Source organism: Equus asinus, chromosome 10 (assembly GCF_041296235.1).
Source record: "Equus asinus isolate D_3611 breed Donkey chromosome 10, EquAss-T2T_v2, whole genome shotgun sequence".
Classification (NCBI taxonomy): Eukaryota; Metazoa; Chordata; class Mammalia; order Perissodactyla; family Equidae; genus Equus; species Equus asinus.
The window spans coordinates 24,649,557-24,665,675 of NC_091799.1; the positions used below are offsets into that span (position 1 = coordinate 24,649,557).

At 43.4% G+C, this 16,119-nt stretch overlaps 1 protein-coding gene across 15 annotated transcripts in view; it reads right to left on the reverse strand.

Moving 5' to 3' along the window:
- The window catches only part of LOC106824211 (protein CutA homolog), a 37,274-nt gene that overhangs the window by 18,266 nt on the left and 2,889 nt on the right, over window positions 1-16,119 (reverse strand). For 8 of the 15 annotated variants that reach the window (XR_011506258.1, XR_011506253.1, XR_011506251.1 and 5 more), the window contains exons 2-6: window positions 14,874-15,022; window positions 9,627-9,686; window positions 7,946-7,991; window positions 7,642-7,691; window positions 1,595-1,663 (exon numbers count right to left, since the gene is read on the reverse strand). Coding sequence is in view for 5 of the 15 variants with exons in the window: in XM_044778934.2 (XP_044634869.1) it covers window positions 1,627-1,663; window positions 7,642-7,691; window positions 7,946-7,991; window positions 9,627-9,686; window positions 14,874-15,022 (342 nt within the window). In the remaining 10 variants the exon portion in view is untranslated. Of the gene's footprint in view, window positions 1-645; window positions 1,044-1,475; window positions 1,664-2,574; window positions 4,368-7,641; window positions 7,692-7,945; window positions 7,992-9,626; window positions 9,687-14,873; window positions 15,023-16,119 lie in introns of those variants that run through there. The other 7 variants (XR_011506261.1, XR_011506259.1, XR_011506260.1 and 4 more) reach the window with 4 other exon arrangements.

The window sequence follows — 16,119 nt, forward strand, 5'->3', positions numbered from 1 at the left end:
CAGAAGGACCTACAAGTGGAACATACAACTATGTGCTGGAGGGGGATTTGGGAGAAGAAGGAAAAAAAAAAAGACTGGCAACAGCTGTTAACTCAGGTGCCAATCTTTAAAAAAAAAAAATCTTGATTATGACTCCTACTTTTTTCTACTTCAACCTTTTAAATGCCCTGGGAACAAAACCACAAATGGGGGGGGGGGGGAGCGGCGGTACTCTTGGAGCTGAAACAATGGAATGGAATGAAAAGTGAATGGCACAAGGTGTCAGGCCTGGGTTCTAGTGCAAGTTCTGTGGTCCTCCCCAGGCTGGAGTGCCTGGTTCTCTGTGGCCTAGGTTAGTGTTTACAAACTTACAACAAATATTTACCTTTGGAATGTAGGAGCAAGAAATTAGCATTCTCAAAAATTCCCTCAATCATAAGTTACTCTTAAAATACTTCATTCTTCCGGCGCTTTCCCCATTGTAGATATTTGAAAACTGTGTGTCTAACAAACAGGCATATTAAGCTCAGTAGTAGTTACAGAGAACGGTGGCCTATAGGGAATATTTAAACACTAGAAAATGCCAGGGAACCTTATTGGATAGTATTCAAATAACACTAACATTCACATATCCTAGCAGGGTTAACAGTACACAGGGTCATGTGTAAAAATTGCCAAACTGAGAATTTATTTTGCTTCCAAAGCTTATTTCTTGGAATACCGCTGATAGGATTTGTGTGAAGTATACTAAAGCAGTGTATAAACTTACTGCATTGGCAAGAATAACTCACGGTTTGCAGCAGACAGGGCTACCGACACACACACGTATGACAGGGCAGCGATCACATGCCAGACTGAGGAGATGGTACCCATTTCTCTCCTGCATGCTCCTGTCCTGGTTGTCTGAACCTTCAACTCCACATGTTAGTGTTTCTTGCTCTTATTTTTTATTTGATGAAGGTGAGTCCCTTCAAGCCAGTAACTTCTCTATGCTTTTAGGCTTTGGTATTCATGGATAATTATAATGCCTCTTCTCATTTCTTCAACCGATTTTTCTGGGGATTCTGTATACAAAAAACATTTATTTCCTGGGGCCGGCCCCGTGGCCAAGTGGTTAAATTCACGCGCTCTGCTTCAGTGGCCCAGGGTTTCACCAGTTCGGATCCTGGGCACAGACCTAGCACCGCTCATCAAGCCACGCTGAGGTAGCATCCCACATAGCAGAACCAGAAGGACCTACAACTAGAATCTACAACTGTGTACTTGGGGTCTCTGGGGAGAAGAAGGAGGAAAAAAAAAAAAAGATTGGTAACGGATGTTAGCTCAGATGCCAATCTTAAAAAAAAAAAATTTATTTCCTGAGAAATGCTGGAAAGGAATTCCCACATGGAAACAGCGGTCTAGGTCCTGGCCCCAGCTCCCACAGCATCATTCTGGGACGACAGTGAGGTCTAGTGGCCAAACCATGTAAGCTGGAGTTATGCAGACCCTAAAAATCCTTGAACAACGCTCAATCTGTCCCCTCATCTATAGAGTGAAGATACCATCACCAACCTCCACAGCTGTGGGGAGAAGTAAACAATGCAATAAATGTTTAAGTGCCAGACCAACTTACCATATAGATGTTTTAAGAACTAATAACTTCCTTTAGAGTTGGCTACAGCAGGCTCTCTGGGTCTTTGGCCTATAAAGAAAGATATCGAACCTCTTTGAAAGAGGCAATAAGAGCAGCAGGTTTAGAATCAAAATTGGGTTCAGAGCATAGCTCTGACACTTATTTTAGGTGTCTTACACTCTCTGATCTCAGGTTACATCTGCAAAATGAGAACACTGAGTTATAACGTAAAATAATTAAGAACCTAACACTACCTGGCAGAGAGAGCTGGTGTTTTGTCCCTCTCCCCTCCCATTCCTATAGTCAACGGTGACACTGAGGCAAAGGAAGGCCACCAACAGTTTTCAATGCACAGTCAGCATAGAAAATGACCCAATGAAGGCCACAGAGGGAAAGAAAAATCTGCTTTGGAATTAGTCCTACTTTAAGAAAGTTCAAGGAAAAAATGTTGGATTTTGCCAATTCCAACAATTAGAAAATAACTATGGACTACAGAGAAAGCTTTAGTTATTCATATCCTTGAAACATCAATTTGGGAAATATTTGCCAAACCCTGTGGAAGAGATCAAATAGATTCAGACACGCCCCTGACCTCAAGCAGCCCACATTCTAGAAATAGGAGGCTGGTTGTGGTGCATGAGGATAAGAGGGACACCACAGCAGGAGAGATTCCTTCCAACCAGGGGAGCCAGGCCTTGCAAAGGAGCAGCCAGGTTTCACGAGCATTCATGCATAAGGGCACTCCAGGCAGAAGGGATGGCCTGAAATCAGGGGTAATATCACACAGCATATTGGAGCCATCCACTTGCCAGAGTTGGAGACAAGATTATGAAGGGCCTTCAAAGCCAGACCGAAGACAGATAAAAACTATAGACTATTGGTGGTGAGCACGATGTAGTCTATACAGAAACTGATATATGATAATGTACACCTGAAATCACACAATGTTATAAACCAAAAAAAGAAAAAAGAAAGCCAAAGCAAGAAATTGGACTTTATCCTGAAAGCAATAACGGGCAGTCCATTTGGGGTCCCCAGAACGTTTTCACAAGATTTTCACACTTACACAAGATTTTCATATGTATCACAAACATCTGTTGTAAAAAGGGACACCACCATTATCATTCTCTTTATTCTTCTCCTGAGGCAGTCCTCCAAAATCCCCACTGGCTCTCAACATAGGATCCTCTGAACCTTTGGAAGGGCCTCAGCCTAAAGTCCCTACAAGGTCTTCACAGAAGAGCCCCTGGAGATCCCCCCCCCCACCCCATTTTATATTTGGAGGAACTAAGGTCCAAGAAGCACAGGAGGTGTCAGAACTAGAGCCAGGCAATACCCCTCCCACACACCCTTCCCTCGGGGAAGAAAGGCCCAGGATACCACAGATATCTGTGGACCCCTACCCAAACTGCCCATGGTCTCCCCCAAGGGGGGTTACCTTGTGACAGAGGCACGGAGGGGCCTTTGGTCAAGTCTCTCTTCTCACCCCACAGGGCTCTGCCTTCTCTGCTCTCTTCCCCCTAAGACCCGTGGAGCAGGTATAGGAGAGCACCAGACACAGGGCGAGCAGGCCTGGCTGTACCCTTCATAATGCAACACGTCACCCCCTTTCTGGACCTCAGTGCAGTTCAGTTTCCTTTAGGAATCTATAAAATGGAGATTGGCTTAGACCACTGGTTCACAAACTTTTAACAGAGAAAACTTTTTAAAAAAAAACCAAAGCTTACAAGGGAGCTCAATACATAAATAAAAGCACAGTTGTACTGGTTGAATTATGGGTGGGGGGGCCTCATATCCTTACCTGCACACCCAGGCAGCCCCCAGAGTACCTTCTGTCAACCCCTGGGGCTCTGTGGAGTAAGTCTGAAAAACACTGGTCCAGCAATTCCCCAGGGTTCTTTCCTACTTTAGGATGTTCAGTTTCAATGCTCAAGTGAAATAGTATGGCGGGCTCAGAACCTGTCTCCACTGAGAAAGGCCCCAGAAGCTTCTGCTGTCTGTCACATTCAGGCCAGGAAGAGTCAAGACCTACTCCCAACCCATGAGGCTGTGTCTAAGCCCTAATGTTTCCCTTGTCCTACAAACTCTTGAGGCCCATTCCCAGTCCCACCTCCTCAAGACTCTGGAACAACAAACACCATCTTTCGCCTGGAGAAATAATCCTGCTTGTCCCTGAAATTCCACCATTAGGAATTCATCCTTTTGGATGAAGTGCTTGCCACTTTCCCAAAAGGTGCATTCATCCCACACAGTTCTGGCTGAAGAGGTCATGAGGTCCATTCCTCCTCCTGAGAAGGAGAGGAATTACATCTTGGGCACTCGAGGTAGGCACAGTGACTGCAGGAGAAGGTGACAAACCTCACCCTCACTGCCACCTCCCCTGGATCCCTACACACAGCCATCATCACCCCCCACCCCCTGGCCACCTTTAAGCATGAAGCACTCAGAGAAAAGTTCCACTGCGTTCTTGCTTGGCCCAACTGGCCCAGCCTCCTCTTCCAGCCTTAGGAGCCTCGGACCTTCAGCCTTCACAAGTTACTTAGCTCCTCTGTGCTGACAAAAACATGGAATCCAGAGATGCCAGGAGGCAGAAAGAGGCCTCCCCTTTCCCAGAGTGCAGCTGATGAAGGCTAGAGGCAACCAGCAGGACGCACAAAAAGCCTCCCCCACTCAGTCCTCCTCCATGCCCTCCTCCAGCCACTTCAAATACTGCACATCTCCTTGGTCCATGAGAAGACTGAAGATCTCTGGGATTTCAAAAGGATGCACCAACCTTTAGAAAGAAAGCAGAGCCCTGTGAGTGACTATGATTAGAATCAGCCCATGCAATAAAACCTGACTGGCCAGCCTCACTCAAGGCCCTCTGCAACGTGCTGCAGCCCCCTATCCAGGACCGTGGCCCACCACTCCCGAGCCTACGCTTCCCACCTGTCAGCAAGCAGTGAGTTGGACCACACGGCTTTAGAGTCTCACAGACATGGGTTCAAATTCTAAGTCTGCCCCTTACTAGCTACGTAACCATGGACAAATCACTTAATTTCTCTAAAGGCCCTACAAAAGAAGAGTTAAAAATAGCACCTACATGGCTGGACTGCTGAGAATTAAATGAGACGAGGTCTAGAGAGTGCTTATCTGGTACACTGACTGGTACTGTATGCATGCATTAAGCGTTAGCTACTGTCTTTATTACCATCCCACACTCGTCACTGTGCCTTCCCCAAACAACGCCCTGCCTCAATACCTCTGCATTTTCTTCCCCTCCTACAAAGTTCTCTCTGCTCCTGTTGATCAATCAAAAGCCTCTCTATCCCTCAAGGCCCAACTCAACCACTGACCTTTTCCAAGGGATCTTCCTTGACCAGCCAAACCAAAAGGAATCTCTCCCTTCTCCCCACTCTTTCACCCGGCCCTGAGCACACAATGCAAGTTCTCTTCACTTTCCAGACTGAAGTAACATGGGGCCTTGGGCCTCAGTTTCCCATCTGTCAAGTGGGGGTAATAATCATCCTCTTCTTTTTTGCTGAGTGAGGCACTGTAAAATGCTCATGAGACAGCATGCTTAATAAATCACAACATATGTATAGGTGCTTAAAGATTTGGAGTCAGGTGGGTAATTTCATCCAGTGCCCAAGGATAATGAATTTTCTTAACTTATTCCATGGACACTTAGACCAGTATATATATTTTTATAAGCAGACAGATGAGTTCAGTGCATGTCTGAATACTGTATTCAGACATATAGAATAAGACATTTTTAACACTTTAGTAGTAAGAGCTGACACTGATACAGCACTTCAAGTTTACACTTCACATAGATTCATTCCAAAATGCATAACAACCCAAGGTACTAGTATGATCCCATTTTATAGACGGGGGAACTGAGGCACAGAAAGTCTAAGTAATTTGCATGCAATTATGCTACAACTGGCAAATGGAGAAGCCAGAATGTGACTCTGGCAATCAAGATTTGGGGTTCACCCTTTTAACCCTGAAGCTGTCCCTCACCAGTTAAGCTGTCATTTATCAACAGTGCTGGTTCTACTAAGGGTGCCTTATTCCCACACCTCTGAGGGCCTTCTGTACTGCTAGACTTGAGACCTGGCTATAGCCATATATTCACAGAACCCTGAGTCCCTAAGAAGTGAAGAGGAAAAGGGTTTTTATCAGCAGATAGGTGCCTTGCATCCCTGGTTGCACATGCGAGTCAATCTGGGTGCTTTTGAAGAACACCATACTGATCCCCATTCCAGATGAATTAAGTTGGACTCTGAGCGATGGGGCCTAAATTGGTAATTTGAAAAATGTCCCCAAGTGACTACAGTAACCAGCATCCAGAACCACTGGTTTAGACCAGTGCTTCTCAAGTTTTTAATGTGCATAGGAATCATATGGAGATCTTGTTAAACTGTAGTCTGATTCGGTAGGTTTGGGGTGAGCATGAGATTCTGCAGTTCTAGCAAGCTTCTAGGTGATGCCAATTATTCCAAAAAGCACACTCTGCATGATTAGGATATAGACCAGTGGGTCTCAAGGTGGGGTCCACTGACCCCTAGGGAACTCCAAGACTCTTTCAGGAGGTCCATGAGGCCAAAACTATTGTCACAATAATAGTAACTTTTAATTTATCTTTTCACTATGTTGACATTTGCACTGATGGTGCAAAAGCTACAATGGGTGAAACTGCTGGCACCTTAGCATGCTCAAGACAACGGCACCAAACTGTACTACTGATCACTGTATTCTCCCCCATCACCCACTTGCATTTTAAAAAAGTCAAATTTGGGGCTGGCCCCGCGGCGCAGCAGTTAAATGCACACGTTCCGCTTCGGTGGCCTAGGGTTCGCCAGTTCGGATCCCGGGTGCGGACATGGCACCACTTGGCACGCCATTCTTTGGCAGGTGTCCCACATATAAAATAGAGGAAGATGGGCACAGATGTTAGCTCAGGGCCAGTCTTCCTCAGCAAAAAGAGGACAATCGGCAGCAGATGTTAGCTCAGGGCTAATTGTCCTCAAAAAAAAATAAAGTTAAAAAAAAAATTCTTTTAAAGTCAAATTCACTTAAGAACATCCATAATCAAGTGGTAAAAGTTACTAATTTTATTAAATTTTGACCCTTGAGTACGTCTTTTTAACATTCTATGTAACAAAATGGGAAGCACAAATAAAGCACTTCTGCTATATACGTGAGCTCAATGTTGTCTTAAACTTGTCTGACTGTGTGAGTCACAAGCTAAACGAGACTTGAGCACCATTTTACTTTCAAGCCTGAGCAACCATCTTTATCTGTCACTTTTGCAAATTATGGTTACTCAGGTTTGAGCATTAGGGTAGACATTTCTCACCTATGAACAAAGTAGGCCCATCATTCAAAGGAAAATTTACATCATTTCCTGTCAATGAAACAAGTCATGTTTTCAAGCAAAAACTAGAAGTTGGGAAAGCTTGAATTTATCACCAGAGCTTAAAAGTGTCCCAATACTTAAAGATGCTTCTGAGGAGATCCAGCTTTCTTACTAAGCCAGATTTTGCAAAAATGTAAAATGATGCCATTCTTCTCACTTTTTTGTTTTTTGGAAAATATGGTTACTTTCCATAAAAATGCATTATTTATGTTAATATATAACTGCATATATTACAGTTATACATGTTAATATATAGTATGTTATATATATTATGTTAATATATATTATGTTCACATATTATATTACTATATAGCTGTATTACTGTTATTTTAAATGAACTAAAAGTATTTTTTTAATTTCTGTTTTAATTTCTAATTAGTAACCACTGACGTAACCCACATAAACAAAGCTCTTTTGGGTCCTCAATAATTTTGAAAAGTATAAAGGGATCCTAAGACCAAAATTTTGAGAACTGCTCGTTTAAACTAACTCATTCTAGCCTCTCATTTTATAGATGGAGAATCTGAGGGACAGGGACACGGTCATATGGGAGGGTGGTGACTATGCTCTAAGTCTCCTGCTTTTCATGCTCATTCACTTAGTCCCCAGCATGTCCCTGGCTGAGAAGAGATGTCAGCATTACCTGATGTAGCTGGACAGCATGTGTACCTTGGAAGTCTTTGTCTTTATCAACTGTAAAATGAAAAAAAAAAATCACTGCCTTAGGGCCTCAGCTTTGCAGCTGCTCATTCATCTGGCCATTCAGGAGACAGCATTCCTCCCCGGGCACCAGGCCCTGTCACTGGCTCACAAATGAACCTTGGGCATCTTATGTGGGGCAAGGAGCTCAATCAGTTGATCTTTGCTAATTTGTAACTGAAACCTAGGAATAAGGACTTGGTCTCACTCTTCCCCTATCAAGGCCCCATACCCCCATCCTCACTCACCAACAGGATCTGAGTGGCTTCTTCTATTTCTCCATTCCAAAAGTACCTGAAGAAGAGAACAAAACCAAATTATCATGCTCAGAAGATGGCCCCAGTGAAACGTCAAATCTGCCCCAACTAGGTGACTTACTAAGACGGAAACTTTAAAATCTTTCCGAGCCCATATAAAAAAGTCAAGAGTTGGTGAAGGCCCCACAGGTCACCTAGTCCAACCATTCTAATGCACGCTTCTAGCATCTGCCTGAACATTCCTGGAGGTGAGAGGCTCACCATCTCTTGAAGAAGTCCATCTACCTTTAAGGTTTTCACATGTGATGGTTTTTCTTCTAGTATGCCAACATCGACCTCCCAGTTGTTTTCCCCAACTTCCACATGAAGCACCACCTCAGGACAGCCCTGCAGAAACGCCTATGTTTTCTCTCTTGCAAACTGGGCATCTCCAGCTCTTTCAATGCACATCCTATACTCATGGCCTCGAGGTTCCTCCTCATCCTTTGGACTGGTGCTACTTTTATCACTGACTCTCAAAGTTGAGTGCCCACAAATGGATAATAAAAAAAGCACAGGAGACTTCATGAAGAAGTGAGCCTTATGAGATATGGAAACAGGTCCAAAAATTAAAAACAAAGTCAGTGATGATGTTTAGAAAAGAGTATAAGAACAGTACAGCATCATGGGAATGGAAAGAAATTTGGCTTAAGAATATACACATTGACCCAGGGCAAGTCTAAGACGACTGAGGCCATTGGCCCAGCCTCACAGAGCTGTGGTAAAAGGACCAATTACAAGGAAGGGTGGACACATGAAGGGACTGCTGGGCTTAAATCCTATTCTAGTTCCCAAGTACTGGTTCTCAGATTGGCTGTATGTGAATCACCTATACAACTTTTTGAAAATTCAGAGATCTCACTCTCAGTGAGATCTCACATGGAGCTTAGGAATCTAAAGCACAGCCAAACTTGGGAGCCATAGCCATGGATAATGTGAGCCACTGAAGGAATGACACCAGTTAAGGGGCCGGGGGGCACGCTTTCATTATACAGCACTTTCATGTTTTGACTTTTGGAGTAGACATTATTTCTCTCTCTCTTGTTTTTTTCCCCAGGGGAGGAAGAAGATGAGAAACAGGCTGATGAGAGAGATTAAGACATAAGATAAACCTGCCCAGAAGGTACTGGGATGCTGAAACATTGTGATCAGGGGAGTGGTGCAGACCAGCCTTAACTAAAGTGAAGATGTCAATGAAATGAAAGGCAGACAATCCACAGAAACAGCCTGTAAAATATGCTAAACTCTCAAATTTTTCCACAGAATCCAAAAGCAATGGAAATTATTTTCTTTGATATCCCTAGTTGGCCTTCTCAGAGATAGAATATCCAGTCTGACTTACTTGCTAACAGTAAGCTAACTGATTTAAACAAAGAATGTGCCAACAAGATTCACTCTTCCTAAAGTGTAGGGTTTTTTCTGTCTTCTCTATACATCACCTATTTTTGATTTTGTTGGATGACATAAACCCACTGGTTGATTTCCTTTGAATACAAATCAACAGTGAACTGATGATTAATTATATGACTTTGAGTTGTTCTCTGACAATTCCCCCTTAGTTCAGTGCTCTTTCCACCAGCCAGGACCTGAACTAGCACTCCCACCCCACTCCACGCACCATAGCAAAACTCACAGTGAGGATGCTTTGGGTAAGATGTTCACAGAGGCAGCCAGCTTCTTATCCAGTATAGCCCTAAAGCAAAGAGAGAGTGACAGTCACTGGGGCAAGTGTCCAGGATCTTAAAGAAGGGGCAGGGGACAGGAGCTCCTAGGAATTATCCAGGAAACCTGAGTTTAAGTAGATAATCATTTAGAATGCCCTCTCCCCTCAAACTAACACATTCCATAACCACCATACACAGAGCCTCTGAAGACAGAGCTGTTCTAAGTCCTTCCCTGGGTGGGGAGAGAAGTAGGGAAGCAGCTTTGAGAAGGCAGTTTTAAGGACAGGCCCAGTCAGGAATTACTACTGGACAGAAACAAGAAGAGCTGGATTCCATTCCTGGCCCTTTAGTAGGATGGCTGTGTGACCTATGCAAGTGTTCTCTTTCATTCCAGGAATAAGTATTTGAGCACCTATCCAGGATAGGCATGTCCCTCTCACTCAACCTGATTCTCCTGCTGTACAATGAGAGGAGTGCTTCAGTCAGTCTTTTCAGCGCCGAGAACTCGTTTTATTATGCCACCTTCTCCTGCTTTTATCTCTCAGACATGCGTCAGGATGACACTCAGTGCTCGAGATCTGTAGATACCTGTGTGACCACACAGAACTGATACAACTACAAGTAAAAGCAAAAAAAGCATTATATCCTGTGTTGGTCTTTGGCAAATATAGGCTCTTTTCACCTTTTATTTTTGTAAAGCTTTCTAGCATAGCCCTAAGAGCACAATCATCAGCTTTGCAGATCTCTAAGTTGTTTTTTTGACAGACTACAAGTTGGAATTCCTGATCTGATAGTCTCTGATCCCTATGCAAAGCCCTGGTGAACACAATAAAATGTGCTTAAACTAGTACAGGTGTCACAGAACCAGGAGCATCACCAAGTCATTGATGCAAAGAAATGTTTCCAAGCATCAAAACCTCAAGCCCTCAGAATCAGGCAGACTCTGACAAAGCTTTCTCAGGTCTTAGGCAGCCAAGGGAACCCGGTCTCCGTTCTCTGAAGTGCTTGCACCCTGCCAAATAAACGCATCTGAGCCCTGCTCACTGATCCCTCCTTTCCTCAGCTGCTGCCAAGAGAACTGACCTACTTTCTCTTCCCTTGAGTTCCAGGCTGCACAATGCTCTATTTAAGGCTCCACATTAATGTGGCATTACCACCACCCTCATTCCCTTGGAAAGTTCCAGGAGCTAAATAAATCCCTGGCCATAAGGAGAGGCACATGGCACAAATCTGTTAAGCAACTGCTGCAAGTCTTGATCACTCAATCATCCGCTGAGGAATTACATTTTATTGGTTCTGAAGGTGGCATGCAAACACAGACAGCGAGTTCAACCTCTAGAAAAAATAACCCATTGCCTCCCAGGCCCTTTGCAATCTCTTTGCGAGTGTAAACTGGTCATGGCAACCTGTCCTTGGGCAGAAGACTGTAGAACTGTGGTGGACTGTGTTATTCAAAAAGCCCCTATGGCCAAAGAAAAAGAGAGAGACAGGGAGACAGGGAGCAAGAGCAAGAGAGAACACACAAGCTGACAGATAAAAGACACACACACTCAAGGCCAGCAGCTCAGGCCCTCATGCTCCTCTGAGGAAAGCAGAGGATAGATGTGTAGTGCTGCTAGGGCCTCTAGAAATCGCAAGGTTCACAGACTAGGGGCTCACAGACCAGGTACATGGTTTGGCTCGCAAGGCATTTAAAAAAATCTTGACTTTGTTACCAATACTTACTATCCAGTAAATACAAATTATCATTCAAAAAATACAGATTATCTAGTCTCTCACCAAAAAATAAGTCTTATAACATGGGACCTGCAGTCCTACAAGGCCACATTTAGCTAGAGCTGAGCAGTGCTATAGGCATGACACATGCTTCTCAGGTCAACACAGTTTCCATTGCTCTTTCCTCTCAACACCTAGAAAGAATAAGGGTTGCTATCTACCACCAGCCTTCACCATTACACCCCAGCCCACTTGACTCATTTAAGTTACCTGCCTATAGCTATTTGTGTTTGTGACTCTGGCCTAATCCCATTCCCCCTCTACACATATAAGATTGAAGCCCAGAGAAAAAAGACTTGTCTAAGGTCATATGTGGTGTTGGCATCCAAGAGAACACTAGAATCCAGGTCTCATGATTCAAGATTCAGGATTTTCAGCCTGGCCCCAAAAGATTTTTCTAATTTAGAATGTGTCTGTCAACGAAGAGAGCTAAGAACATGGTCAGGAACCAGAACTGAACTGAACCAGAATGGAGAAGCAGCAGACGAAACTCTAAAGAACACTAAACTGGAGCTGAAAGACCTGGTCCCAGCACCAGTTCTGTAGCTAAAGCTGGGGTGCCTGCCAGCTAACATCTGTGAGGCCTTCCTCACCACGTAGCCAGTTACTCTCCTACAAATCCTGGGAACTAAACCTGTTTGCCTCTCTTCTATTGGAATCATTAATAAAAAATACTGGACAGAACAGGCTGAGGTGAGAGCTCCACAGCCACACCACTAAAGACTCCACTTTAGATTTCCAGTTCAGCTTGGTGGACTGAACACACACTACAGTCTCTCCTTTTACACCAAACCCTAGAAACGACAGAAAATATTTATTAATTAACCATGCCAGAACACAGTAAGGAGAAAGCTTTATATATCAGCAACTATGAGGAAGCCCCAAAGAATAAAAGGCAGCCCTGAGACAGGCATGGGCGCGTGCAAGGGGACCACCACAGAAGATGTGAGCAACAGTCTGTATCCGGAGGGGGTGGGCACCAGAGCAGGCAAGAAATGGGAGGCAACCATCAAAGTAAATAGGTGGAATGCCACAGCTGGAGCAGGAGGACCCCCTAAATCTGTCATGGCCGAGGCAACAGTAATGGGGTGTTTGTCTCTAGGCAGAAGCTGTGAGAGTGGGAACTCTGGGTGAAAAGGCAAAACAGTGTCCTAGTGGCTGGTGACAGCCAAGGACAAAAGGGAGAATTCACGCCCAGAAGACCAGTTACTAGGCTACCCCAGCCAGTAGACTGTCCCCACAACCCACCCTCACACTGAAAACAGTGCTGCCTGACACCAATTCCTTGCAGCTGTTCCTGTAGCTCCCCACAAGCATAACTAAAAAGATGAGAGAGGTTACAATTAAGAATCACCAAGTATTTGAGGAAAGTCAATACCAAGAGAGACAAAAACTCAACAAACAAAAGAATTTAGATAAGATGAAAAACAGTTAATAAAACACTCAAAACCAAGATTTTAAAATAAGTATAATTACCTATACTTGAAAGTTGCTAGAAGAGTAGATCTTAAAAGTTCTCATGACAAAAAAAGGTAACTGAGGTGATGGATGTGTTAACTAATCCTATTTGGGTAATGATTTCACAATATGTATGTATATAAAATCATCGTGTTGCACACCTTAAACTTACACAATGTTATATGTCAACTATACTTCAATAAAGCTGGAAAAAAATAAAATTAAAATAATTAATATCCACAGAAAGATAATGCAAGGTAATTGCATCCACAAAATAAGATCAGATAATTATGAAACAAAAGCATTTGGTTGTTAAAAAAACAATTAGAAATCTTAAAAAGGAAAACTACAATCATTTAAACAAAAAACTCAATATAAGGGCTGAATAGCAAAATAGACACAGCTGAAAAACAAATAAGAGAGAAGACTGGGCACAGAAATTCTCCCAGTATGCAGAATAAGGGAACAGAAAAATAAAGTTCAGTCATAAGAACAAATTCAACATCAACCTAAAAGGAGTTCGAGGAAAAGGACACAGAAAGAATAGAGAGAATATTTAACAAATTAATAGTTGAACATTGAGACAGAGAAAATCCTAAAAACTATCAGAGAGAAAAAGCATTACCTATAAAGGAGTGAGACCCCAATAAACACCAGGCTTCTCATCAGCAATCATGGATGCAAGAAGACAACAGAGACCTCTCTCCAAGCTCATGCTGATCCATTTACCTGTACCGGCCTTTCAACTGGTTAGAATACAGGCGTTTCCTCCCAATACCCAGCCTCACAGATGTCAGTTGAAGTTGTTCTCTGACAGGACCCAGAGTGGCTAATCCAGGGGTCCAGACAATTCAGCAGGGACCCTGGATATACCAGAAGCATCAGAAGGGATTTCAATTCCTAGCTGCTAAATACTATAGTCATATTTCTGAAGTAATCATAGGTTCTTTTAGATAAGAGCTATTCTCCAAAGGTAATATATTAATGAGGGAAAAATAGACACTCTGCTTGGGAGCAGAAAAGACAGAATTAAATGAAAGTTAACCTGTGACCAACGATTTGGAGGCTGTATGCCCACAAAGATCAGATTCAACATTTTAAAACACTTTAACTTTGTCTATCATCAAACTTCAAGAATGCTGAGTTGAGGAGCAAGACGAAAGGGGGCAAGGAGCCATATCCAATACCCTCCAGCCCCACTAACCCTCTTCAAAGCTACAGCTCTAAAGAGGAGGGAAGGGGGAAATTCAGATACAACACACATTTACTGAGCATCTACTACATTCAAGTTACTGGGGTAAGGACTGTACGTATTTCATATCATTTAATCTCACAACAATCCTGTGAGGTAGGTGGCATTATCCCATTTTATAATTTTAAAACTAAATTAGTTTAATTAAGCATTAAATTAATTAAGCTTAATTCTTAAACTAATTAAGCATTAAAACCAATGCTTACAAAAGGGAAGCAATTTGCCCAAGGTCACATGGTTAGAAAGTGGCAGGGCCAAGATTAAAACTTGATTACAAGTCCAGTGCTCTTTCTGCCACACCACAGCTGCTTTCAGAAATTTGCCAAATACTTGGAACGGCCTCCTCCTCCTCACTTGTCACAGTGAGTGCCTCCAAGATTGGGCAAAGAGGTTACCTCCAAGGAGAAAGAGAGCTGGGCCAGGAATCAGACTTAAACCCTCAGCCTGCAGGGTTCCACTGTTCTCTTACCTTAACATGTAGGGCGAGCTACCTATCTCCCTGGGCCTCACATCCCTTACATGCCCCCATGCGCCACTCAGCATTTTCACGATCTTCTGGGGGATCATTCAGCCATGCTCCTTACATCACCCCAAGCAGACAGCTGTGTAGTTCATCACTGGACAGACAGGGTTGTCAGGAGCAAAAGAAGGGCCCAAAAGTGACCCCTCTGGAGCATCCTGAGAGCCCCCCCAAGCCTCGTGAGGCAGCACATAAGCCCCTTCACCATACCTGGCAATATCTCTGGCAATTTGTTCGTTGGGACAGTTGACAAAGACGATGGAGTAAGTGCCGGAGACATAGCTGCCGGTGACAGCTGAATGGAGCTGCAGGCTAAGGGTCTTGAGCATAGGGTATGTGAGGAAAGAAGCTATCAGGATCTACATGATGGGAAAAGAAAAGCACAGGTCAGCAGTGACATGGCCAATTCACTATCTGCCAGTTCAAGCCGACTGGAACCAAGGCTGGGCATCATTTTTTCATCCCTATTCCCCATCCACAAAATAATTCCTGGGATGTGTACTGAGCTTTAGTGCTTAAACAAAGTTTTCATGCCTAGATATTTCATGCCTCTGCATTTTGCAGATGATAAAAAAACAGAGGCTCAGAAATCTAGAAACTTTCTCAAAATCACATAGCTCTTAATTGGTGAAGCCAGGAGAAGGACTCAAGTCTGGATGTCTTGAAATTCATTCTTATTGTACAAAATTGCTGGATAGACGTAACACCAACTGGCATCCACTGAACTGCCATCAACCTATGGAGATTATTATGAATGATAAACTCGGACATCTACTGATATTTCAGGGAGTTAGTTTCACCTTCACTCATTTGTAGATGTGCCAAGTGCTGTGGATAGCCTAGTGGAAAAGGTAGCCTAATTCTAAAGCAATGTGACCTGTGCTACTGTAACTGAGAGCTGGGGGGGACTAAGAGGAAGGCTCTACTTGAGGGAGTAAGAAAAGGCTTCAAAGAGCAGGTACCCCCTCAGTTGGATCTGAAATAGTAAACAGGATTACAAAAGGAGAGGGAGGCACTCTAAGCAAACAATGCATACAAACTCAAGAGATACTTAAGGACAGATGAGATATCTAGTCTGCATGGGTCTTAATCTGTGGGTTAATCAGGAGGAAACGAGGCTGGCTGGAATTGTAAAGAAAAGGGTCAGGCTAAGGAGTCTGAGGTTTACACTCAAGCAACAGGGTACTTTTGGAGGTTTTTAAGTAGGAGAATAATAATATGGTCAAGCTGAGCAGAGTAATGGGAGGGAGGATGGGGAGTGACCAGAAGACAGTCTACTTCAAAGGCCCTTACAATGATCCAGGAAAAAGACATTAAGATCCTGAGCTAAGAAAATGGCAGTGACAATGTGAGAGGAAAAGACATTCAACATATAATTTGTCTTACTATTTTAATGATAAACATTTAAAATAAGAGGAAGTGAAAAGAACTGGAGAACATCTTCCATTCCAGGGTT